The 22,227-nt window shown below is 42.6% G+C and overlaps 1 protein-coding gene across 1 annotated transcript in view; it reads right to left on the bottom strand.

Annotated features, from left to right (window-relative positions):
* Positions 1–20,943, bottom strand: part of UNC5D (unc-5 netrin receptor D) — a 540,317-nt gene extending 519,374 nt beyond the window's left edge. The window contains exon 1 of the mRNA XM_041751170.1: positions 20,720–20,943. Coding sequence (XP_041607104.1) covers positions 20,720–20,822 — 103 coding nt within the window. The 5' untranslated portion in view covers positions 20,823–20,943. The remainder of the gene's footprint in view (positions 1–20,719) is intronic.
* Positions 20,944–22,227: the final 1,284 nt, after the last annotated feature.

Genomic DNA, 22,227 nt, shown 5'->3' with positions numbered 1-22,227 from the left:
AACCTCATATGCCAGTGTTCGCATTTATATTTAATAATAAACATAAATAAGGAAAATCTTGCCTGCAGATAATACTTTGTGGTCTGTGCTTTGGGGAGAAAGCAAACAGCCCATCCAGCACAGAATGCCAACAGCCAGCACTGCCAACGAAGCCTGAGTTAGTAGATCATTTCTATGGCTGCTTATAGTAAGCACCTCATTGGGTAAAATATGGCCCTTTCAAATGATGGACACCCCAGAGGTGTCTACCGTGCACAGGTGTGATGCAGGGGGAAGATAATGGGCCCGGCTGGTGGCTCAGTTATTTGTTTCCTACCTGACAGGTGAACTGTTCCCTCTTCATTTTTGAGGAGACATAACTATACCTGTCATTCTGAAGGCAAAACTCACTCAGGAATACCTCTGCCAAATTCTTGATGGTTATGCTTTCATTCTCAGGGGTCAGAGACTTGGCAAATCAATGCCAAGGAAGGAAGCGGTGTTTTCTTCATTGAATTCTTGAGGAACACCATTTATTTTATCTTAGCATGGGCCTGGGGTGAGGGGGGGCGGGAGGATAAGGGCTATTTCTCCTCCAGTAAGTTAAAAAGGGAAAAATAAAATAAAATCCCAGCAACAGAGAAAGCAGTCATTAACTCTCCCCAAATACACATCCCTCTCTCCTCCTCACCCTCCTTCCCTCATCTACCTTTTTACCGGCGTCCACACACACAGGCCCGGAGCATATGTCTTAGACATGTTTTCATTATAGCACTTAAAAAAAAAAAAAAAAAAGATCAGTCAGCTTTTTGCACTCTTCTCTCTCGCTAAAGTTGCTTCTGCCCTTTGAAAATATGAAAGCCCTTGAGTGATTTTATATTTTCAAAGGGTAAAAGTGCTAAAGAGCACTTCTCTATTTCAGAGAGGAGGAAAAAAAGTAAATCAGTCTGCCTAAAGTGTTCACTTGGAAAAGGTAAAAATGAACTACCAATGTGATGGGAGCACCTGGAGTTATATATATACGGCACTCAGGAGCCGAGGGCTGAAAAGCACAACACGAGGCATTGCCTCCACCCCAACCTTTGTGGTGTCTGTTTGTAAGGGAAGGAATACTTCTGGAACTATCGTGATGATCCCAAACCTCCTGCCTAAATTCCCTCACTCAGCCCAGGGATTATTTCCTCAGGGCTTCAGAGGCTGGGGAAGAGAGGGAGGTGGGGGGGGGGGGCTCTCCGTGCTTCCAGAGCGCCCTGTGGTGTCTCACTCCCCGTATTTCCCCCAATGTCTTGTAGGTTTACTCTAGCATCTCCTGTAGTAGACGGTAATACTTTTGTTGGCAGTTATAGTATTTTTTATTTCTAGATCCCAGTTTCCAACAGTGACTCAAATACAGTAAGACTGGTAATATAAATGATGATGTATGAATTATTTTACGCACTTTGCATATACTAATTAATCCTCAAAATATCCCTATGTAATAGGTATTGTCACTTATCCCCATTTTACAGGTAAGGAGACTGAAACGGAGAGGTTAAGTCATTTTCCTATGGCCACACAGCTAATAAGTGCTAAAAACTGAATTCTAACTCAAATACTCTGATTCTAGGAACTGTGGGCTTTATCACTATTCTTCACTCCCTTTCAAAAATAATATAGGCATACAAATAAATGTACCCAAATGGCTTTTGTAATAATTAAAAAATTCAGATCCATCATTTACAATATGAATAATTCCAAAAGAGTTCATTTAACATCTTCCAATTTTATTTCCTTCTCTGCAATCTCAGTTTCCTCCTTTTGAGGACTAAACTTTAAAAACGGCCTTGTAATCTGGCTAGTACCATGCATGAATGTGTTGAATATATGTTAACTCTCCTGCCCAAACACCCGCCAATGGGACTAATTATCTTAGTAGAGTCTCAGGCAATAAAAGCCCAGTCAGAAATACAGGCAACTTATTTTTACCTGAGGTGATCATTTGGTCTATAACTAATATTACCAACTGTTACCAGTTCCTACATCAACTCATGTATATCTTTGTGCAAAGCAAGGTCAGTCATCCATGACACAGACTCCACGGCAGAGAGCTTCCTATTTCAATCTTCTCCTGATGTATGGGAAACCGCCAGCCCTGAAAGAGCAAAGGACCATGCAAGGTAGGGCCCCATCACCAGCCAGAGAAGGCCAGTGGAGTGTGCTTACTGGCCCACTAGAACCTCAGAGAGCCTGACTCCATCATTCCTGAGCTTGCTGTTTACACTATCAAAGAGGAAGACAGGTGTGGTGACCAAGAACATTTGCACGGTAGGAAAAACGGTCATCAGTAAACTGCTTGTACGAGAGACAACAGCTAAGGACAGAACCAAAAGATAAGACTTCAACACATGTTCCCCTAGGGAACGGCTACCACACCTAGTAACTAAGAAGTAGCTGGGAAAACCAACTATAGCTGGCTCTCAAAGGAGTATTATGTCTGAAGACTCCTGGACACCGTGGGACTCTTCATTATAAAATTGGAAGGCGCCCTGATATGAGACAGAAGAGCATATATATGTATTAGAGCTAAACTGACCTGTGTTCTGATCCTCCTCCCTTCCACTGTTACAAGTATGGTCTTAGGAAAGTACATTTGAGCTTTAATTTCCTTATTGTTAAACAGAGAATAATGCCTACCTGACACAGCTGTTGTAGGAATTAAAGCATACGTATACGTATGTCAAGCATCTACCACAATGAGTGGCAAAGAGCAGAGAGTCACATGATCATAAAAAATTAGCAAGCCAGAGCTCAGTTAACACACAAATATTCATTGTAGCTAACTATTCAACCATTCATCTACTCATTTATTCCTTGAATCACTAAAATGTGTCAAACCATAGGTATGCAAAGATTCAGGAAACAACAAGCCTGTCATCAAGGTGTTTTATATGGAAACATAAACAGGCATTCAACTCACTGCACAGATGACTACCAGCTATGAAACTCCAATACCATTACAGATATGCACACACTGGGGAAAAATACTTCTGTAGCTTAGGAATTTAGAAGCTTTCATTTTGGAGGTAAGGATTTGAACTAAGGGAGGTGGTGGTGGTAAAGGGACAGATGAATTGAAGACATATTAAGTCACAGACTGCCAAAAAATATGGTCTTCAGATTTTTATTGTCTACATCTTAATTACTTCTGATGCATTTAAATCTTTTTAAGAAGAAGGTAAGAGGGGACTTGGCAAAGACTAATTGTTCTAATCTTAATTAATTTTGCCTATGAAAATTCCATATAATTGTTTGTTGCCATCCAAGAAACAAATACAGAATATGAGTGTCTGTAATGATGATTGCTCTTGGGTACCTAGAGACAGGCTTCACCACAACTGAGACAGTCTGCATACACGTAATAACAATAAATATTCTAAACAAATGTATCCCTATTTATCTTAGTCTACAATACTTAGAAGTGCTCATATTAGCCAGCGTCTGATTCATCTTGATGTTGAGATAAAATCCATGATGTGGATGTGGTAACATACCAGGCATAGAAAAACCATCCTTCAAAGTTGTCTTGGGAGTGTGTTAAAAAAAAAAAAAAAAATTGTCATTCAGAATTTCAGAGTAGTAACCAAATCACATATCATCCTCACACTGAGAGATAAAGAAATGATTTGGTGGTCTTTTCTCTAGTCACCTCAATGAACACAAAGCAATATTGATAGAAATTCTCAGAAGACACAGCTGTCAAGGGTCTTGGGGTACTACAGCTACAAAGGGTGTGTCTGTGAGCTCTGGCCAGTTACTGAAAAACAACAAATATGTGCTATTCTCACATTATCCAAAGCACTGAAGATATGTCATAGGGATACTAAGAATCTGCTACCAAGAAGGCAACATTCTGAAAAGACAGGAAGAGAAGAACTAAAGTATTTGGTTTAGTACTCAGATAACTGGTTGCTCCTCCTTCAAAATGGTAGACGCAGAGAGGAACTGACAGGATTTAGAGGCTAATAGAGGCACCGTGAGGAATGTGGCTTCTACCTGGAGAACTCCCTGGAGTGGTTATTTTTGCATATCTATTGGGATTTTGTTCTCTTGAATACTTTCCTGTATTTTCAAGTTTCTTCTAATAAACACTTGGTGTTTTCAAAATTAAGGAAAAAAATACTTCCACCTAAAAGAACTACTTAGAGTAAGTACAATTAAGCTCCCTTGGGCTTCTTAGTTGTATTAATCTAACCATTTAAGCCTACTCCTGACTTCCGGGATGGAAAAGAGAATGCCAGCTCTGAAACTCCCACTGGCAGCCCTGCTGGCTCACTGACTTAGCTTCCTGAGGTTCTCCTGCCTGGAAGCTCCCAGTAGTAAACAGTGGAGTGAAGGAGACACTCAAGAGTTCACCTTCATGACCTGCAACAAAGAGCAAGTCGGAATGCTCACTCCAGAACTATAATCATTGCAGGCCCAGCTCTTGAACCAAAGCATACTTACTTGTAGCTGGTTCCCTCTTATCTCATCCTTTCTCCATACTTGTCCTCTTTTTGAACCCTCAACTCAAATGCCTCAGATCCTTAAGTTCTCTTCTGATTATACAAATTCCCAACTATACAGCCTCATTCAATCAGAAACCCAGCCAAACCTCCCTAACATGGGACATTTCAATACTATTATACCAAGTTCTTTAGCTAATTTAGGCTACTGTTATAACAGCTAATATTGTGGAAGTGTATTATCATTCCCATAGGTTTTGTATTTCATTAGACAAGGTAGCACAATGATTCTACCAAAATGAATTATACACCTAAACGATGGAACGACAGAACATACTTATAAGCTCACGCAAAGGTTTTGTTTTTTTTGGTTTTTTTTTTTTTTTTTTTTTTTGCTTGTCTGGTTCTGCAATCAGAACACCTTGAAAACCTAATGGATTCCAAACATAGCCCTGTGTTAGATGTTGAGAAGATACAGTAAAATACAAAACTATCTCTGCCTTGGTTGGAAAAAATCAAGAGCAAGAGAGACTTATAAATAAAAGAACTAGAATACAGTCTGATTGGTGCAGTACCAGAAATGATGTCAAGGTCTGGAAATACAGCATTCAATAAGGAGAACTTGCACTCTAGGTTGAAATTTCACTCGAGTTGAAAATTCATGGATAGTGGTCCACAAAGACAGCTTTGTTGAACAAGGAGCAAGAACAATGGCATAGAGATGTGAGTGAGCACAACATGCTTGGAAAGTGCCCCATGTCTGGATGTGAAGTGAATGTCATGATTGGCAATAGACTCAATCAGTCTGAGAATCCTGGACTTGCCACATATTCTCTTCACGTTTTTTCTAGTATCTTCATATTAGTTCATACTTCTGGGCAATGCCTGATAGTTCAGTTCTTTCCTACAGAATGGATAATGAAAGGTGTTCTGGAATAAGTTAAAAAAAAAAAAAAAAGAATCAGGGATCCACCAAGTTGTGTGACCCTGGTCACTGCATTTAAATTCTACAAATCTCAGTGATCATCGGTGGGCAAACACAATGAACCTCGTTGGATAATATCCCTTTATTTACAAATCCCAGTTTCGTTCAATGATTTGTCAAATATCTGTTAAGTGAAAGACCATATTCTGTCTAAAGATAGCAAAGATGAATAAAACACCATGTCTGATTTCAAAAATTCACATATAACAGAGCAAAAGAGAAATAAACCTCCCTAACAGTAGTAAATAGTTGTCTAAATATAATACATAAGGCAACATGTGATAGGTAGAAGTAACAAAATGCACATAATAAATGCCTAAAATAATGCCTAAATATAATACATAAGGCAACATGTGATAGGTAGAAGTAACAAAATGCACAAGACAAAGGAAACTGTGGGGTAGTTTAAAAGCACAGCAAGGAGTCCAGTTAAGTAGAAGGCACATAAAGAGATTGGGGGGGGGGGGATCAGAAAGGTTTGCTGGAAATGTTCTAAAGACAATTTAATGTCAGACCAAAAAATATCTATGCATATATGAAATGTTCATATGTTACAAAGGTGACATTATAGATCATCAGAGAAAGTAGGGGACCTCTCAACAAATGGTTCTGGAACAACTCAGTACGCACATGAAAGAATGAAGTGAAATCTCTAACTCAAACTCTACATGGAAAAAAAGAAATAAAAATGTAGTCTAGGTGGATTAAAGGCAAAAATATGAAAAACCAAACTATACAATTTAGAATATAGGAGAATGTATTTAATTACATTTAGGAAGGATTTTCTAAGCATAACACAAAGGAGCTCAGCATAAAATGACTGAAAATACTGATTACATTAAAATTGAAACAAGTTCATGAGAAAATAACACAAAATATTCAATCATCAGGAAAATATCATAAAAAAAACTAGAAGAAGAAATTTCAATCACCTGTAATACATTAAGGAGTACATACATATAAAACATGTATAACACATATACACTTAAAACTACTACAATTCAGTAATATACAATAATAGAAAAAATGAGCAAAAGACTTGAGTAGGTGTTTCACAGAAGAAATATAAATGGCAGTGAGGTATAAGGAAGAATGTTTAACTTCGTTAGTAATCAGAAATATGAAAATTAAGTCTATGCAGAGATAATCATATTATAACCCACTAAAAATGAGCAGAATCCTCCAGGCCTAGAAATATCAAATAGTAGCTGATGGGAAAGGATGAGAACTCACAAACTCACATACTGAAAAACAATGTGACATCATCTGGAAAATTTAAGATGCTTGCATTCTCGACCTTAATAACCTGCTCTTAGATAGGTAAGAAACACTTGAAAATGAGTACCATTAGATATGCATAACAAAGTTCCTAGGAGCACTTCTACAAAAGAAAAAAATCTGAACAGGCCTAAATTTCACTGACAGCAACATAAGTCAATTAAGGCTGAGTCACACCATGGAATATTGTATCTGAGGGAAGTGAATCAACAACAGTACATGTAATAAGAGAGATGAAACACAGTCTTGTCGTGACAACAACTGCTGAGAAATATGTAGACTCTAATTTAAATACATCTCAAGAAGAAGCAAAAGTAAACTGTGTTTGGGTAGAAGTACATACATATTTGTTTTAGCTATTTTTTCTTAAAAAAAAAAAACAAGGAAATGATGAGCACAGAATGCAAGAATGATTACTTCTTTTTTTTTTTTTAATTTTTTTTTTTAATTTTTATTTATTTATGATAGTCACAGAGAGATAGAGAGAGAGGCAGAGACACAGGCAGAGGGAGAAGCAGGCTCCATGCACGGGGAGCCTGACGTGGGATTCGATCCCAGGTCTCCAGGATCGCGCCCTGGGCCAAAGGCAGGCGCCAAACCGCTGCGCCACCCAGGGATCCCCAAGAATGATTACTTCTAAAGGAGAATCCAAATGGTGCATTACAGGAGAAACACACACAAGAGTCAAATGGTGACAGCGCCCCATTTCTTACCTGCAGTGCTCAGCGCACAACTGCCCAGTTTAATTTTATGTTTTAAAAAACTATCTATTCATACACAACAAGATTACAAAATGTCTTACAGTTTACATATTTGATTTCATAAATAAGGAACCACTGGTAGTTGTGAACAGGGCAGTACTATTAGAAATGCTTGGGGTGGAAAGATACCCTACACCAAGTTGCCCTGGAATGGCCATGGTGTCCCTGCCTGCCTCTCTGCATCAACAGCAGTGGTGTGGACTGTGACTCTGACCTACACTGTAGGAGGAGCTGCACTGCCTATATCCTTCAGACACCAAGGCTAGCACAAAGATATTAATCCAACACATAAGTACGATGACTTACTGTTTATGTCCTGGGCCAAGGTGATGTTCAATGATGCCTCAAGGGGCTAGGAATCTATGAGCCCTGGGCTTTTGTCCAGAGGGGAAATATGGTACAACCTCCAAACCTAGGTTCCTTTTTTTTTTAAATGTTTTTTTAAGTTTTGACATATTTATTCATAAGAGAGACAGACACATAGGCAGAGGGAGAAGCAGGTTCCCTGCAGGGAGCCCCATGCGAGACTCAATCCCAGGACCCCAGGATTATGACCTGAACTGAAGGCAGACGCTCAACCACTGAGCCACCCAGGTGCCTGGATTTTTAATATATAATCCCTCTCATATAATCTCATCTCTTTTAGTAATACCCCAGTTGTTCCCTCCTAGCAGATGTCTAGCTCCCAAAGGCTGAAATGTGTTGTGCCGATATCCAGTCTCACTCATCTGGGACACAACGTGGAAAGATGACGCCTAACACAAAAGGGGAGGCAAATGCTGAGCTGTCACCTTTAATCTCTTAGTGATTCTCAAATTACTTCTCTAAATTTCAAAACAAGATCAGAACCTACATTTATATACAATCAATGTAACCATTAAGTCAATGGCTCTCAGTCTTGTATTCCCAAACTGAGATTCACCTGGGCAACTTAAAAAAAAAAAAATGCCAGTGGGTCATCCCCCCGGAGACTCTGACTTGATTACTCTGAGGTAGATAGAGGCCCTTGCCACAGCTGACGGAGAACAAGAGAATGACCCTGTCGTCATAATTTAAGTTATACACATATGGATTTCTGTAAACCAGGGTCACACGACACTTTGGGTGCTCATCTTTAATCTACTGTTTCGATAAAACTGTTTAAACATAAACTGTTAAACATCATTTTTAAGCTCAAAACAAAGTTGATGCCCACACACATTCAAAGGACCCGCATATGGTTTTCTCCCCCATCCTGGCTGACAACACTACAGACATCTGCCTTTCTGCTAAGTTTGAGAAAATAGCATTGCTGTGATGACCAGGGATTTGTAGATCTAAAACCTGACCACCAGTTCCAGCAGCAAGATCCTACACTGATAACTGCTAAAAATAACCAGACCCCAATTATTCTGACACCTCACTCCAAGAATCAGAAGTTTCTCCACGCCCTATGTGTTTAACACTTTCCCAGCAAGGTGGCTTGGATATGAATAATCATCATGATCCAGTCCCCAGAGTTTCCACACTCCAGCTCAACCACAGGGATTGCTTTTTGCAAGTTATCATGGCCTTCAGAGGTGCAGAATTCATTTTAAAATAAGGAACAATAGGGATCGCATGAGAAGCAGCAACTGAAGCTTTTAAAATTATATCCAGTCACTCTCTTTGAATGCAGATGTATAGCCTTTTGAGGGTATCACTAGCATACTGCTGCCAACATCAAAAGCTCTCTTAGAAGAAGCACAAGTCAAATGCTTATGCACATTTGAAGTCTGTTCCACCTACTGTCCTCAGAGTGTCCAAACATTACATCCACTTGAATAACACCGCCTTATAACAGGCCCAGCTGACCATTCAAATTGCAAAGTGTTACCTTCTCACCACACCTGAAAATCCAGATTTACACAGGGAAAAAAAACAGAAATTGGAAGTGATTTACTTACCCAGATACGAATTAGCAGCTGTGTGGCAATACCATTCTGAAAGTATATCCGTTGCGTAAAGCATAGCTCACAGCGCTAATATCACATTGTATTAGTGGAAATGCAGTTAATATAAGATTCTTCCCTATGTACAGATTTTTAAAATAATGACATTTAGAAAGGATTTCGGGCCTGCTAGTGATTATAGTAGGTCCAAGACACCAATTCAGTATTTGTTCATACTGAACACACTTACTACCAAGGATCAGAAGTAACTGAGACCAAAGCTCAAGACTCACCCCAAATTTCATCCCAGCATAAAACAAATCTATAATGTAAACCCTTTCTATGACATTAATTAGCTCTGCTACACTGAACTAACTAGAGTCCCTCAAATCAAAACCCCAACGTTCTGGGACTAAGACCTGACCCAAGAAGGGAAAACTGTATTATTTCAAAGGTATTTAGAAAAATATAAACATTTTAAATGAAAGGAAGACATCCTTTAACAGAGAGGAAAAATGATCAATAGTCTTTAGTCTTCTGGTATCATTTCTTTTGAATTCCTTTGTGCCTCTATTGATTACTTTTGTTATTATAGGCCTGGAGAGGAAGAGAGGTAAGAATGACATTGAGAAAGGGAAGATCTGAATTCACAAGCGAACTCCAAAAGAAATGACCTGTAAAAATCAAAAAAGCTACTTTGCTTCTCTAGACTTTGGTTGTTCAAGGAGAAAGTTGGTCTTTGTCCTAGTAATTTTAGGATTCTTTTCAGGGATGTAATTTGATGATTTTCTTCTACGAGCAGAAAATAGAAGTACCTAGAAACTTGGTGATCAAATTAATGTTTATCAAATGTTAGATGGATGGCCATGTAAATGCTTTCTATCTTCTGCTTTTAGACAGTGTGTGTCCACAAAGCTAAAGGAAGCTTTAGAAGTGCAGCTCAAACAAAGAAAGACGAGTTTTGCACACAAGAACTGACTGGCTCCCGATCCTTTAACTCTCTTCAAAAATGCACCAAGGTCATTGAGACAAATTGGGAGCCTGAGTGGTCTATAGAGTGAGTTTTGTTCATCAAAGGTGTTTTATTAAAACAATGTGAGAAGACTTTGAACCTGGAAACATAACATTTCATAAGTTTGGTTTCTCTTAGAAAAAAAAAAGTCAATCAATAGTGCAACCATAGCCCCTTGCACCCAACTGAGCAAAAATGAGCTATAATGGGGGTGGGAGTGTCCTCACTCCAGCTATTTTCCAAGCAACCCACTTCAGTTGCTAGAGTTGCTTGTATCTGCATTAGTTTACAACCACTGATGTAAGAAAAACTGATACCTAGAAATAAATGTTTTATTGTGTTGGTACCATCCTCAAGATGCTTAAGCCAAGGCCTACCAACAACATTCCTGAAGTCCCACTACCTTGTCCTGGAAATTCTACCCCACGACCCACGACATTTTTTTTTTTTTTATGATAGTCACAGAGAGAGAGAGAGAGAGGCAGAGACATAGGCAGAGGGAGAAGCAGGCTCCATGCACCGGGAGCCCGACGTGGGATTCGATCCCGGGTCTCCAGGATCGCACCCTGGGCCAAAGGCAGGCGCCAAACCGCTGCGCCACCAAGGGATCCCACGACAACTTTTTTTTGAAGGTTTTGATACATATCTAAAATGCCAAGAAATGCTTCCTGAAATGATTTAAAAAAAATACTGTGAACAAAAGATACAGGAAACAATAGAGGGCATCACAAAGTATTAGTGCATGAAGGAGCTTTATAGGTAATTTATTCATTTCTTTCTTGCTTTAGAAACTAAAAGAACCAGAGAATGAAGGGACATGTGGAAGGATATGTGGCCTTGAACAACCCAGGCCCATGACATTGCTTAAAGGAGAAAGGAGTTTTGGAGAAGGGAGTGATGGCAGGAAGAAACAGGCAGGGGTGCCCGGGTGGTGGCGCAGTTGGGTTAGCATCTTGGTTTCAATTCAGGGTCCTGAGATTGAGCCCTGAATGAAGCTCCACATTCAGCGAGGGGTCTGCTTGAGATTCTCTCTCTGCCCCCACTCCTGCGGTCACACAAGCTCTCTAAAATAAATCTTAAAAAAAAAAAAAAAGAAACAAAGATTTGAGGGTTCCATGAGAGAACCTTGGAGAAAGGCAGAAATGGAAGTACCTAAATTAAGAAGCTGACTTAGGAGTCAAAACTGTATCTACATCTCAAGTGTGTTATTAATGCCATTTAAATTAATAGCACAGAACTTTAATGATCTAAATTTGCTATAATGATGATATATGACATTCTGCTAATATATAATACATACACAGATATCCATGCATTAAAGCACTTATCACCTTGACAATTATTAATAATTGGCTGTACAAGTGATGGTCCTCTCTGCTGCAGGATATGATACAGTAGAGCTGTCTTTTCGCATAGCCATTCCAGAGGTTGACATGCATTTCAAGCTGTCTGCTAAACTGGAGAAAATATTAAATGTGTTGAGTGCAAGTTTTTTTGCTTTCTTTTTGCCTCAATGTGAAAAAGGAAATGAATGACAAATCCTTTATTCAGCTTTAATTCTTTAAAGCAAACCCCCAGATACTTACATCCCACCCAAATTTCACATTAACAAAACCTGTGAAATAAATAAATAAATAAATAAATAAATAAATAAATAATAAAAATAAACCTGTGAACCTCCTGACTGTTTTTGTTGTTTGTTTGTTTGTTTTTCTTAAGGGAAACAACTTTGGAAATCTGATGCAAGCTACAGGCAATGAGTGTAGCTTCTGGTCCCAAGACTAAGGGAGATATAAGGGTTGACGATTTAGATCCAGGATAGTTAAAGTTTTTCCAGCCTCTTTCAAACGGCTTAATTTTTTTTTTTTTAATTTTATTTATTTATGATAGGCACACAGTGAGAGAGAGAGAAGCAGAGACATAGGCAGAGGGAGAAGCAGGCTCCATGCACCGGGAGCCCGACGTGGGACTCGATCCCGGGTCTCCAGGATTGCGCCCCGGGCCAAAGGCAGGCGCCAAACCGCTGCGCCACCCAGGGATCCCTTTCAAACGGCTTATAACACACATTTGTCTGGTAAAGAATTTTGTCTGGTGGTCTGTACTTTTTGGCCCTACCTCTTTTTAAAGATAGGTTGGAAAACTCTTAAAGACACAGGGATGAAAATTTTTATTGGAGGTTCAATTGCATTGTGCCACGCCACTACTTTCAAGTACAAACTTAAAGACCTTAATCTTGTTTTACAAGTGTACACAAGAAGAAAAAAATAAAGCACAAACACTCAAAATTAATAATAAAGACAAAGTATTTAAAAGCTATGCAGGGGCACCTGGGTGGCTCAGCTGGATAGTGTCTGCCTTCAGCTCAGGTCATGATCCGGGGGTCCTGGGATTGAGCCCCACATCAGGCTCCCCACTCAGCAGAGAGTCTGCTTCTCCCTGTCCATCTGCCCCTCCCCACTGCACGCATATGCTCTCTCCCTCTCTGCTCTCTCTCATATAAATAAATAAAAACCTTTAAAAAAAGAAAGCCATGCAGATTGAGGAGCTAGTAGTCTATTTCTAAAGAGTCTGGTTTGTAATGGCATCTTTAAAAATAAAACCAGAAACTAATTAGTGACTTTACCTACTTTAATGAACACTTTAATTCCTTTGATGAAGAAAATATTATTGCCTAGCGAGTTCCTCAGAATATTTGACATACAACTTTTGCTATACTGCAGTATGCCATTAGTGATATATTCACAATTTTACTTCTCTCCAATCACTTCTGACCCATTTCCCAGGCGGGGCCATCTCTGTTTGTAACTGTGAGAATCGTAATACCAACAGACCAAGAAGGCAACACAGCTCATCTAAAATTTGTATTCACTTATTTCTCTGACATCATATATCATGCAACCACAGCCCTGTCTCAAACGTATTGTGAGCAAAATGTCGTATCATCTGGTTCGGTTCTAATCAACCTATCTGGTAATAAAACAGAATTCCATGGTAAAGAAATCCAAAAGGCCCAGAAACCAGCTGAAGGCTCAGCTTCTAGTCCTGGTACTATTTACGGCTACCTACCTGGCCTTGGTTGAAAAACCTCTCAATCTAATTTTATCATCTGTTCAATATCAGGGTGGATGTGAAAATACAAAGCAATCGGACTTGTGAGCCCACCTTAAAAAGGTCAGGTTCCATGCAAATGAATTATTGCTCAAAACAGGCATCCATGAGATTGTCACTCTTAGACTTAACCATCTTTCTAGAACAGTCTGTCTAGGAAGGTAGACTTTACAATCTAGTTAAGGGAAAAAACAAATACAAAACCCTTTTATAGTTTTTAATTATTTCTCTGGCAATTAAATTTTCCTAAGTTATTTTATCAAGTATTAAATAAGTTTTAGCAAGTTTAGCCTAAATAATATTCATACCTTAACATAATAGGGTTGGAGTAAAAACTATTGGTTGGCATATGCCATTGGACAGGGACTGCCAGGTGCTGGGTAAGTAACAGTAGATCATAATGGGCCCTGTCAAGTAGAGATAACTATCTCGCAGCAGAGAGACCCCAAACAGCAGCTACACATGCTATTGTGACAGCCACAATCCCACTGGTGGGGGAGCCTCCGTTCGCTATATGAACAGTGCTTTGCTTTTTTGAACCAACTGGTTTTACTCTACCTCTTACTTAGCTATAGTCTCGTTCTCTCATTATCCTGAATTCCAGATCATTTTAAGTGCAGGTACAGCCAAGGAACAACAGAATGAAGGAGTGACCCAGAGGAGTAGAAAAGCTTCTTATTTAACAGACTTTGGGCAAACTGCTCAACTTCTGAGGGACTCACTTTCTCTTTATTACATGCAAACATCAGTCCTCAATTACTTCAAAAGAGAATTCGGGACTTTTCAAATATTGCATCTGTCCTTACAAATGCTGAAAGCAGGACAGGGTATCATCTCAGAACGGAGCTCCAGAATGTGTTAGTTTTATGAGTGGCTGCATGTTTGTCTGAGTAAAAACTGACATTTGTGTTTACCGATTCTTGTATTGGCATTTTAAAAACAGTCTTACACTGAATTCCACTTCTTACTGGCATGCACGTGAAAAGCAATACTGAAAATACAAACCCTGAATTATTATCACCTATAGCCCTGCTACTCAAAGTGTGGTCCACGGATGGGGTCATCTAGAAGCCCTTGAGAAATGCAGAATGTCTGGCCCCTCCCCAGATCCACTAACTCAGAAGGTGCATTTTAAGGAGCTCTGCAGTGATTCAAATGCACATTAACATTTGAAAAGCACTGATTTGTGAGTTTCAAAGATATTACCAGCTTAGCTTCCATAACCCATGATCATTTGGTTTCCCCTCCTCTCCGAGAGTTTATTAAATTAAATTCAAATAAAGACGGTAACTAAAAAAGCACTGTTGCTAGCAGAAGCCACCAATCACTTTCACACTGCTCCCAACAACACGCGTACAAATATATTCAGAGGCAAATTTCTCATCCAATATTTAGAAAATAAATTTGCTTTTATAGTAAGTTATCAAAATCTGTGAATGATATTACACAAAACATAGCTATGCCAGTGCTGGTTGAGCCTCTGAAGTATGCAGGGCGATTTCTTCCTGTGCCAGCCTGCCAATCACCTACCTTCTGGAACTTCTGCACTATCATTTTCCCTTGGACTTACCTGATCAAGAAATACCAACACCTGATTTTTTATAACAAGAAAGTATCTGCGAAATTCATTCGTATTAAATAAAGCTCCACAACGTTGCCGTGCCGTTTTCCCCACACGATTCCTCTGGGTCTTACAACGCCAGGTTGGGTTGGTGGGATCCTCTCTTTCTGGGGAGGAAGGCTCTTTTGCACTTTATGAACCACAAACTTGGTGACAGAGAGTCAGTATCTGCATCAGGGCTAGGGAGGCTGTCATTGACCTCACTTGGAAGGCAGCTTTTGGCTTTCCAGTTTCCATGTTTAAGAAACAAGGAACTGGCCACTGAGGAAGAGTTCGGGCCTCACCTTACTCTTGTCTTGTTAGAAACAGTATTAGGAAATACTTTGAGTCCTGCACTGGTCTGATGTCCTGAGAAGCATAATACAGGTGTACTGCTTCTACTCAAGCGCCAGACACACAACCCAGTATTTCTGCCCCTAATTTCTAGTTCAGTAAAGTCGGTGCAGTGGGGCAGGTGTAAGGCATAAAATACGTGGTACACCCCGTACTGCGTACACACACCCGCTTTCAGAAGAAATACTCCAAAAGCACAACAGAGTTTGCAGCGGATTTCTCAGGCAGCCCAAAGTGAATACATTAACATCCACCTAATTCTGAAAATTATCTACACACAGCATGTGTATGCGCACAGTAAGGCCATACGATGCAATGTGGCACAAACAATTAAAAGTTCTTTTCAAAGTGGAAATGCAAAATAGAACGAATATCTATTTTCTATAAATGAATCTAGCCATCTGCCTCGAAAGAGCAGCAGCAGGAGTACCCAAAGCAGCAGAAACAGCAGCCTCTGGTGTTAACAATCTACTCTCAAATCTCATGCTCCACATTTCCCCGGCAAACAAGGCTAAAAATACAAGACATGCAACAAATAGTCTCTTGGGATCTGCCATTCCATGGATGGTGTATTCAATCAGAGTAATATTTCTGTTGAAATTCAAAATTGAAAAAAAAGCAAGCTATCATATTAGAAACTGGCATTCAGAATTTTAAGTGTGAATCCAATCCCAAAGTATATTGAGCTGAATGGTGAGAGGGTGGTTGTTTTCATACAACATAAATCTCTGAGATTTATCTGAATATATTTATAGATTTATTTAAGCTACTCTGAATTCCTCTACAACTCTCACAGTTATAGAGAAATAATTTTAGTCCTTTTGTCACCAAAATATAAGGGTCATTTTATTTTTGGCATCGTTCTGAAAGCAGTCCTATCAGAGTGTAGGTTCGAATCCAGGCTCTTCCATAAACTAACTCTGTGGCCTCGCGCAAGTTATTTAACCCCTCTTTGCCCTTTTTTCCCCCATGTTAGAAACGAGAATATTACTTACCTCACAGTGTTAAGGACTAAATGAGTTAACATACATAAGCTATTTAGACTAATCAATGGCACACACTAAATACGATAATTGCTATTATTATGTCGCACTCAAAAAAGGCTACAAAAATGCCTTCTCCTAAGGAACAGGCATAATATAAAGAGTGGTTGCAACACAATGGTAACTTCTCACGCCAAAAGCAGCCATTTAGCAAATGAGGGGGAATGAGCTGGCCAGGATCTTCACCTGGAGTATGCAGCTCTCATTACAGGAATGTTCCATTTGGTTATTTGGTCATGCCATTAGTTCATGAAGACATCAGAATGAAGAGGACAGAAGAGAAGACGATGGCATGGCTGGTCAACTGGCACTCTCCAGAGTATAGGACGACAAGGATTGATGGCAAAAGTGCAATCGAGAAGCATCCCCCTATTGGGACTTTCTATGAATGGGGCACCTGTCCTTTCAGATACCTGTATCTTCACAACTACCTTCTTTAAGAGGATGTTATAGAATAAACCTTTATCTGGACACGCATCTGTCTTTGGGATTAGATTTGAATGCATGTAGTCTGGGTCTCTATCCTTCATATTCAAAAAAGAAGAAAAGGCACAAAGGAGTGGTATCAAATGTCCACTACCTCCCGTACAACTGATTCCTTGAGAACCCTTTAGAGTTGGCAATATTTTAAGCTGGGTACTATATATGGCAGAAAGAGGACAATAAAGTCATCGAGACCATAGACCGAAGAGTGCTTCCTTCACTAGGAAGACAGCAGGGTCTGGAACTATCTGACCCACCCAGTCATACCATTCGGAGAGCTCATGGAGGATTCCTGGCCCCATAGCCTTTCCCACCAAATGGGGTACCACTTACAGAACCACACACAGGTCACTCAGAGAGTGAGGAAGGATATTTATTTTTCAAAGTAAGACCCCCGAAAAAGGACAAGTGCTTGCCTTCTAAGGGCCAGATCAGAACCAGTAATGTCTTCTTAAGAACTAAGATACTTAGAGACATTTCTTGAGCAGAACACTTTGTTGGGTAGGAAAAGAAGGTGCCATGGGACTGTCTGAGCTGAGAGCAAACAACCCAAGAGTCAGAAAAAGACAAATCTGGAAGGAAATTGGGAGAAAAGACGCTTTCCTCATAGCACTATGTAGGGATAGTTCTTTTGTGGAAAAGGAACAGAATGAGAAAGGCCAGGCGTAGGGGAGGTTGGGGAAGGAGGCAGGGGCATATAAAGTTCATTAAGAAGGAAATAACTATAGATTTTCAAATGTATGAATCAGACAGATAAAAGGATAAAAGTATGTGTAAACCATCTGACCCTATTATGCACAGAAAATAAATGTGTATCTCTCTTGCCCTTAATGCTTTACTATGGCTATTATAAGGAAGATGTCATTGTCCGGGAAATTTTTTAAAACAAGGAACTGTGTGTTAAGTTTAGCCTATCTAAGATTACCTCCCTCCCTGCCTTTAAATGAGGCTATCTTTATGTACAGTATCTAATATAAGAATCACAACCAGATCTACAGCACTATTCCTGTTTTTCAAAGAACAAAAACAAATCAACATGACAACACGATGTAGATTCAATTAGCACTTGGCAGGTCATGAATAACTTTTAAACAATCTTCTTTTAAGCTGGAAAGTGTTAAAATATACAGTAATCATGGCACCAAAGTGCCTTCCTTACAGTTTGCCAGCAGTCAGGAACATGAATCTTAAGAGGTAAGTCTTGTTTGCAAAGGAAGGAGCCAGAACATTGCTCCTTGGGCTGTAACAGTTTTTATGAGCAGTCTCTCTTGTCCCAAGTACCTTCCTCTTTGAGTATATTCATTTAGAGCCAATCACTCCAAACCTCCCTCTGATTTTTAGATGGTTACATTAAGTATGAAGGAGAAGAAAATGAAAAAGAAAAAAAGTTGGTGCAATCATCTTGCACACAAAAGATAAGTAACTGTAGAGAAAATGTTACTGAATTGTTAATTATTCTTGGGTCTTCAAAACAAATGGCATAATTCTATATACCCTGTTGTTTCAGGCAACAAAATACCTTGGTTCAAATCCACATGAAAAGGCTTGCAGAAAAAAAAAAAAATTCCTTGAATAAAGAAGAACAACCTAGGGCCAACTCCACAGTGTCTGGTGAGACTACTCAACAAACATGCCAAAGAGTGCACTTCACCTTGCTTCTAATGAATGGACACGGTCCCAAGCTGGGAGAACTTAAGTAACACAGAAACATGGTTCTGAAAATTCCAATTGTGCCCACCTGTCCAAAGCCAGGTGCATGGAGCTTCACAGGCTGCTCATTTCATATAGAATCTCTGACAGGTGCTAAGGAATGGGCTTCATACCCCCAAACATAAAATACTACAAGGGAAATACTAGATATACTGCTCTACTCCATGTGTCTTGAACATTACTATGATCTGTGCAAGACATTTTGTTGTAAATAAGCCTGCAGAGTGTACAGTATGTTTTCTAGGAGACCTTTAAAGAACAGCTTGCAGACAAGAGGTGCTAGCCTTAGTTTCACAGCCAGCAAAACTCCATCCAAAGAGGCTTCTGGCATGTCCCCACCTCTTGTTTGGAGCTGGCTTCAGGACAACTCCACCAACCGAATTCCAAGGGGTCAGTATGTGAAGTCAGTCACTCTTAGTGGAGTATTCCACATCAAATAGCAAGTAGGAATTCAGACATTTAGATAATTCAGAAAAGGCCCATTTCCCCCCATAACAGTGTATTAAAAAACAACTCAAAGCTGACTTTGCAAGGAGGCATTCTCCCTAGTAAATTAAATGGCTGAAGCTTATGCTTCTAGCAAGGGAAAGAACTAGGCTTCACCATAACCCAGTGTGTGCAGTCACCGAGGCTCATTTTTAAATCTTTGCTGCTTTTTAAAAAGCCAGCTCTGAAAGAAAAAGAAAGAAAGAAAGAAAGAAAGAAAGAAAGAAAGAAAGAGAAAAAGAAAAAGTTTTCAGGGAATGAAATGCAAATAGTCACTGAACAAGATCATAAAACAGCCTCTACCCACCTCTTTTTCTTTCTTTCTTTCTTTCTTTCTTTCTTTCTTTCTTTCTTTCTTTCTTTCTTTCTTTTTTAATTCTTCGTCCTAGGCACCCTGACTGCTTTTTAACACACCGTTAGCTTTCATAAAAATTAGATTAGACTGGTTCTTTCGTGATCCTCGTCAACCCCTTCCAGCCTTTTCCGCCTCCCGGCTACCGGTTCTGTTGGGGCCAGCGGAGAGCCGAAGGGGAGGCGGTCAGCTCGGTCCCCCTCTCGCCAGACAGGCGTCAGGTAAACCATCGGGCGCAGTGACACCTTCTAAACCTAATGGATGGCACGCGGGGAAGGAGAAAGGTGAAGATGGGCGGGAAGGGGAAGCTTCGGGATCATTTCAAAGGTAAAGCCACAATATTCAAGCTACGTCTGAAATTGCCTCTGATCATCTTCAAAACAAGTCGGCGGGATTTGTCTTTAACTTGATGCCCCCGGTTCTCGGTCACGGTGGAGGTGAAACCAGTTGCAAAATGTTACTCCACTGGAGTCCAGAGAGAGGGAGAGAGGGAGAGAGAGAGAGAGGGAGAGAGGAGGGGATCTGGGAAAATGGGGTTGCCGTTCCGGAGTCAGCAAGGAGCCCCGCGCTCCGGCTCCGGCTCCGGCTCCGGCTCCGCTCCCGCTCCCGCTCCCGCTCCCCGGCCGGGCTCGGCGGGCGCAGCTCCCCGGCCCCCGCACAGCACAGCGCGGCCTCCTCGGGAGCAAGCCCAGGGCTGTCCAGGAGCTCGGGCCGGTGTCGCCCGCGGGGTGCCCAGCCCGGCGCGCTCCAGCTCGGTGCTGCTCCCCAGGGGGAGGCGCCCGCTCCGTGGGAGCCCCCCACGCGGACCGCCGCAGCCGCCCCTCGCCGGGCGCTCCCGGACACCGCGATGCGCCCACCCGTGGTCTCGCGCCTCGGAGGCCAGTGGGGCGGGCGGGGGCGGGGGCGGGGGCGCTGCTCCGGTCCGCAGCAGCTGGGGAGGGCGCAGAAGACGCGGCGGCGCTGCGGTCGGGGTCGGGGTCGGGGTCGGGGTCGGGGCCCCGCGCACGGCAACCTGTAGGATCGCGGCTGCTGGCAAACTTGGGTGGGAGGCCGCGGCCCCCCGGGTCCTCCCCGGCGGCGGCGCACAGGTGCGGGCGCAACTTGGGAAGCCGGCGCGGCGGGCGCGGGTCCCGCTCAGGGTGGCCCCGCCCCCGCCCGCCCGCCCGCCCGGGCTTACCTCGGCCAGCCGCAGCCCCCGCCGCCCAGAGGCAGAGCCCCAGCCACGGCAGCCAGCGGCGCGCCCCTCCGGCGCCTCCTCCCGCGGCGGCCGCCGTCCCCATGCTCCGCGCCCCGCTCGCGGTCCGGCTCCTCTTCCACGCGCCGGGCGCCCGGAGAGGCGCGGCCCCTACAGCCCCGGGGCAGGGCGCCCCCAGCCGCCGCCGGCCGGGCCCCGGGAGCCGGCTCGCGCCCCCATCGCCTCCCTCCGCCGCCGCCGCCGCCGCCGCCGCCGCCGCCGCCGCCGGACTCGCGGGCGTCCCCGCAGCAGCCGCGCCGCGCTCCCGCCGCCGCCGGGTCCCGGACTAGCGGGCGCAGGAGCCGGTCCGCAGCGCTGATGAGCTCCCCGCGGCCGCCCCTTCCCCACCCCTCGGAGCGGCAGCCAATGAGCCGGGCCGGGGCGGGGCGGCGGCGGGAGCGCGGGCGGGGGCCGGAGGCGCAGGTGAGCCCGCGGCGGCGGCGGCGGCGGCCCGCGCCCCCGAGCCCCGGCGCCCCGCGACGCCCCGCCCCGCCCCGCCCCGCCCGGGGCCGCCGACCCAGGCCGCCGACCCAGGCCGCAGCCCGCGCGGGGAGCGAGCGGCGCCGCGGGCCTCCCGGGGCGGCCGCCCAGCTGGGGCCCGCCGCTCCCTCCGCACCGCCGCGGTGCTCAACTTTGAGCCCTTTCCCAGCCCTGCCTCTCCTGCTTCCATCTTTCAACACCAGCCCAGACAGCGCTCCCAACACGTTCAAAGAAAAAGGAAAAAAGAAAAAAAAAAAAAAAAAAAAAAAGCCTTAAATGCCAAGTGGGGAAAAATAACACTAGAATAAATCCACGATTGGAGCTATGGCAAATGCGCATGCATAGGAGTAAAGAGGTGGGGAAATTACGGTCACGGTGCAGTAAGGGGTGTGGGACAGATTTTTATTTATACTTTTTTTATTATTATTATTTTTTGGACTGGTCTGAAATCTTCCTCATTTCTGATGCCTCCTGGTTTTTGTTTGTTTTCGTCTGGGCCCTGGGAACTGCCTTTCTTCTAAGTATCAGGGAAAGTGAATCGTGCTGGCCTTTGGAACAAGAAGGAAAGAAGACTTTTTCTTAAAAGTGTGGTTTATTTTGAATAAACTGTCAGATCTTCCTTTATTTAACTGCTTTTGAAAGTGCTGGTGGTTGCCTCTTATTCTTCCCTCCGCACTAGTAACTTCCGAGAGATTGCCTTAGGCCACACAGTTTCAGATGGAAGAACAGACCAGGGGACGTGGTCCTGAGTCCAAGACTCCAGAGTCAGAGCGGGTGTCACCTCTCAGTAGTGAGCCCCCCATGTGGTGCCAGAAACCCCACTGGTTAGAATACGAGTCCCCTTTTGCCTGGTTGACCCCAGCAGAAAATGAAGTCTTGGCTCCAAAGAAAACCTTCTTAACGGTTCCCCACTGCCCACACTCAATATTGATACTAGTGCTTCTAGAAAAATCTATCTCTCTCTGGCCAAA

This window comes from Vulpes lagopus, chromosome 4, assembly GCF_018345385.1.
Source record: "Vulpes lagopus strain Blue_001 chromosome 4, ASM1834538v1, whole genome shotgun sequence".
Taxonomy (NCBI): domain Eukaryota; kingdom Metazoa; phylum Chordata; class Mammalia; order Carnivora; family Canidae; genus Vulpes; species Vulpes lagopus.
Note: the sequence above shows the minus strand (reverse complement) of the source record. Positions and strands in the feature narration are given on the sequence as shown.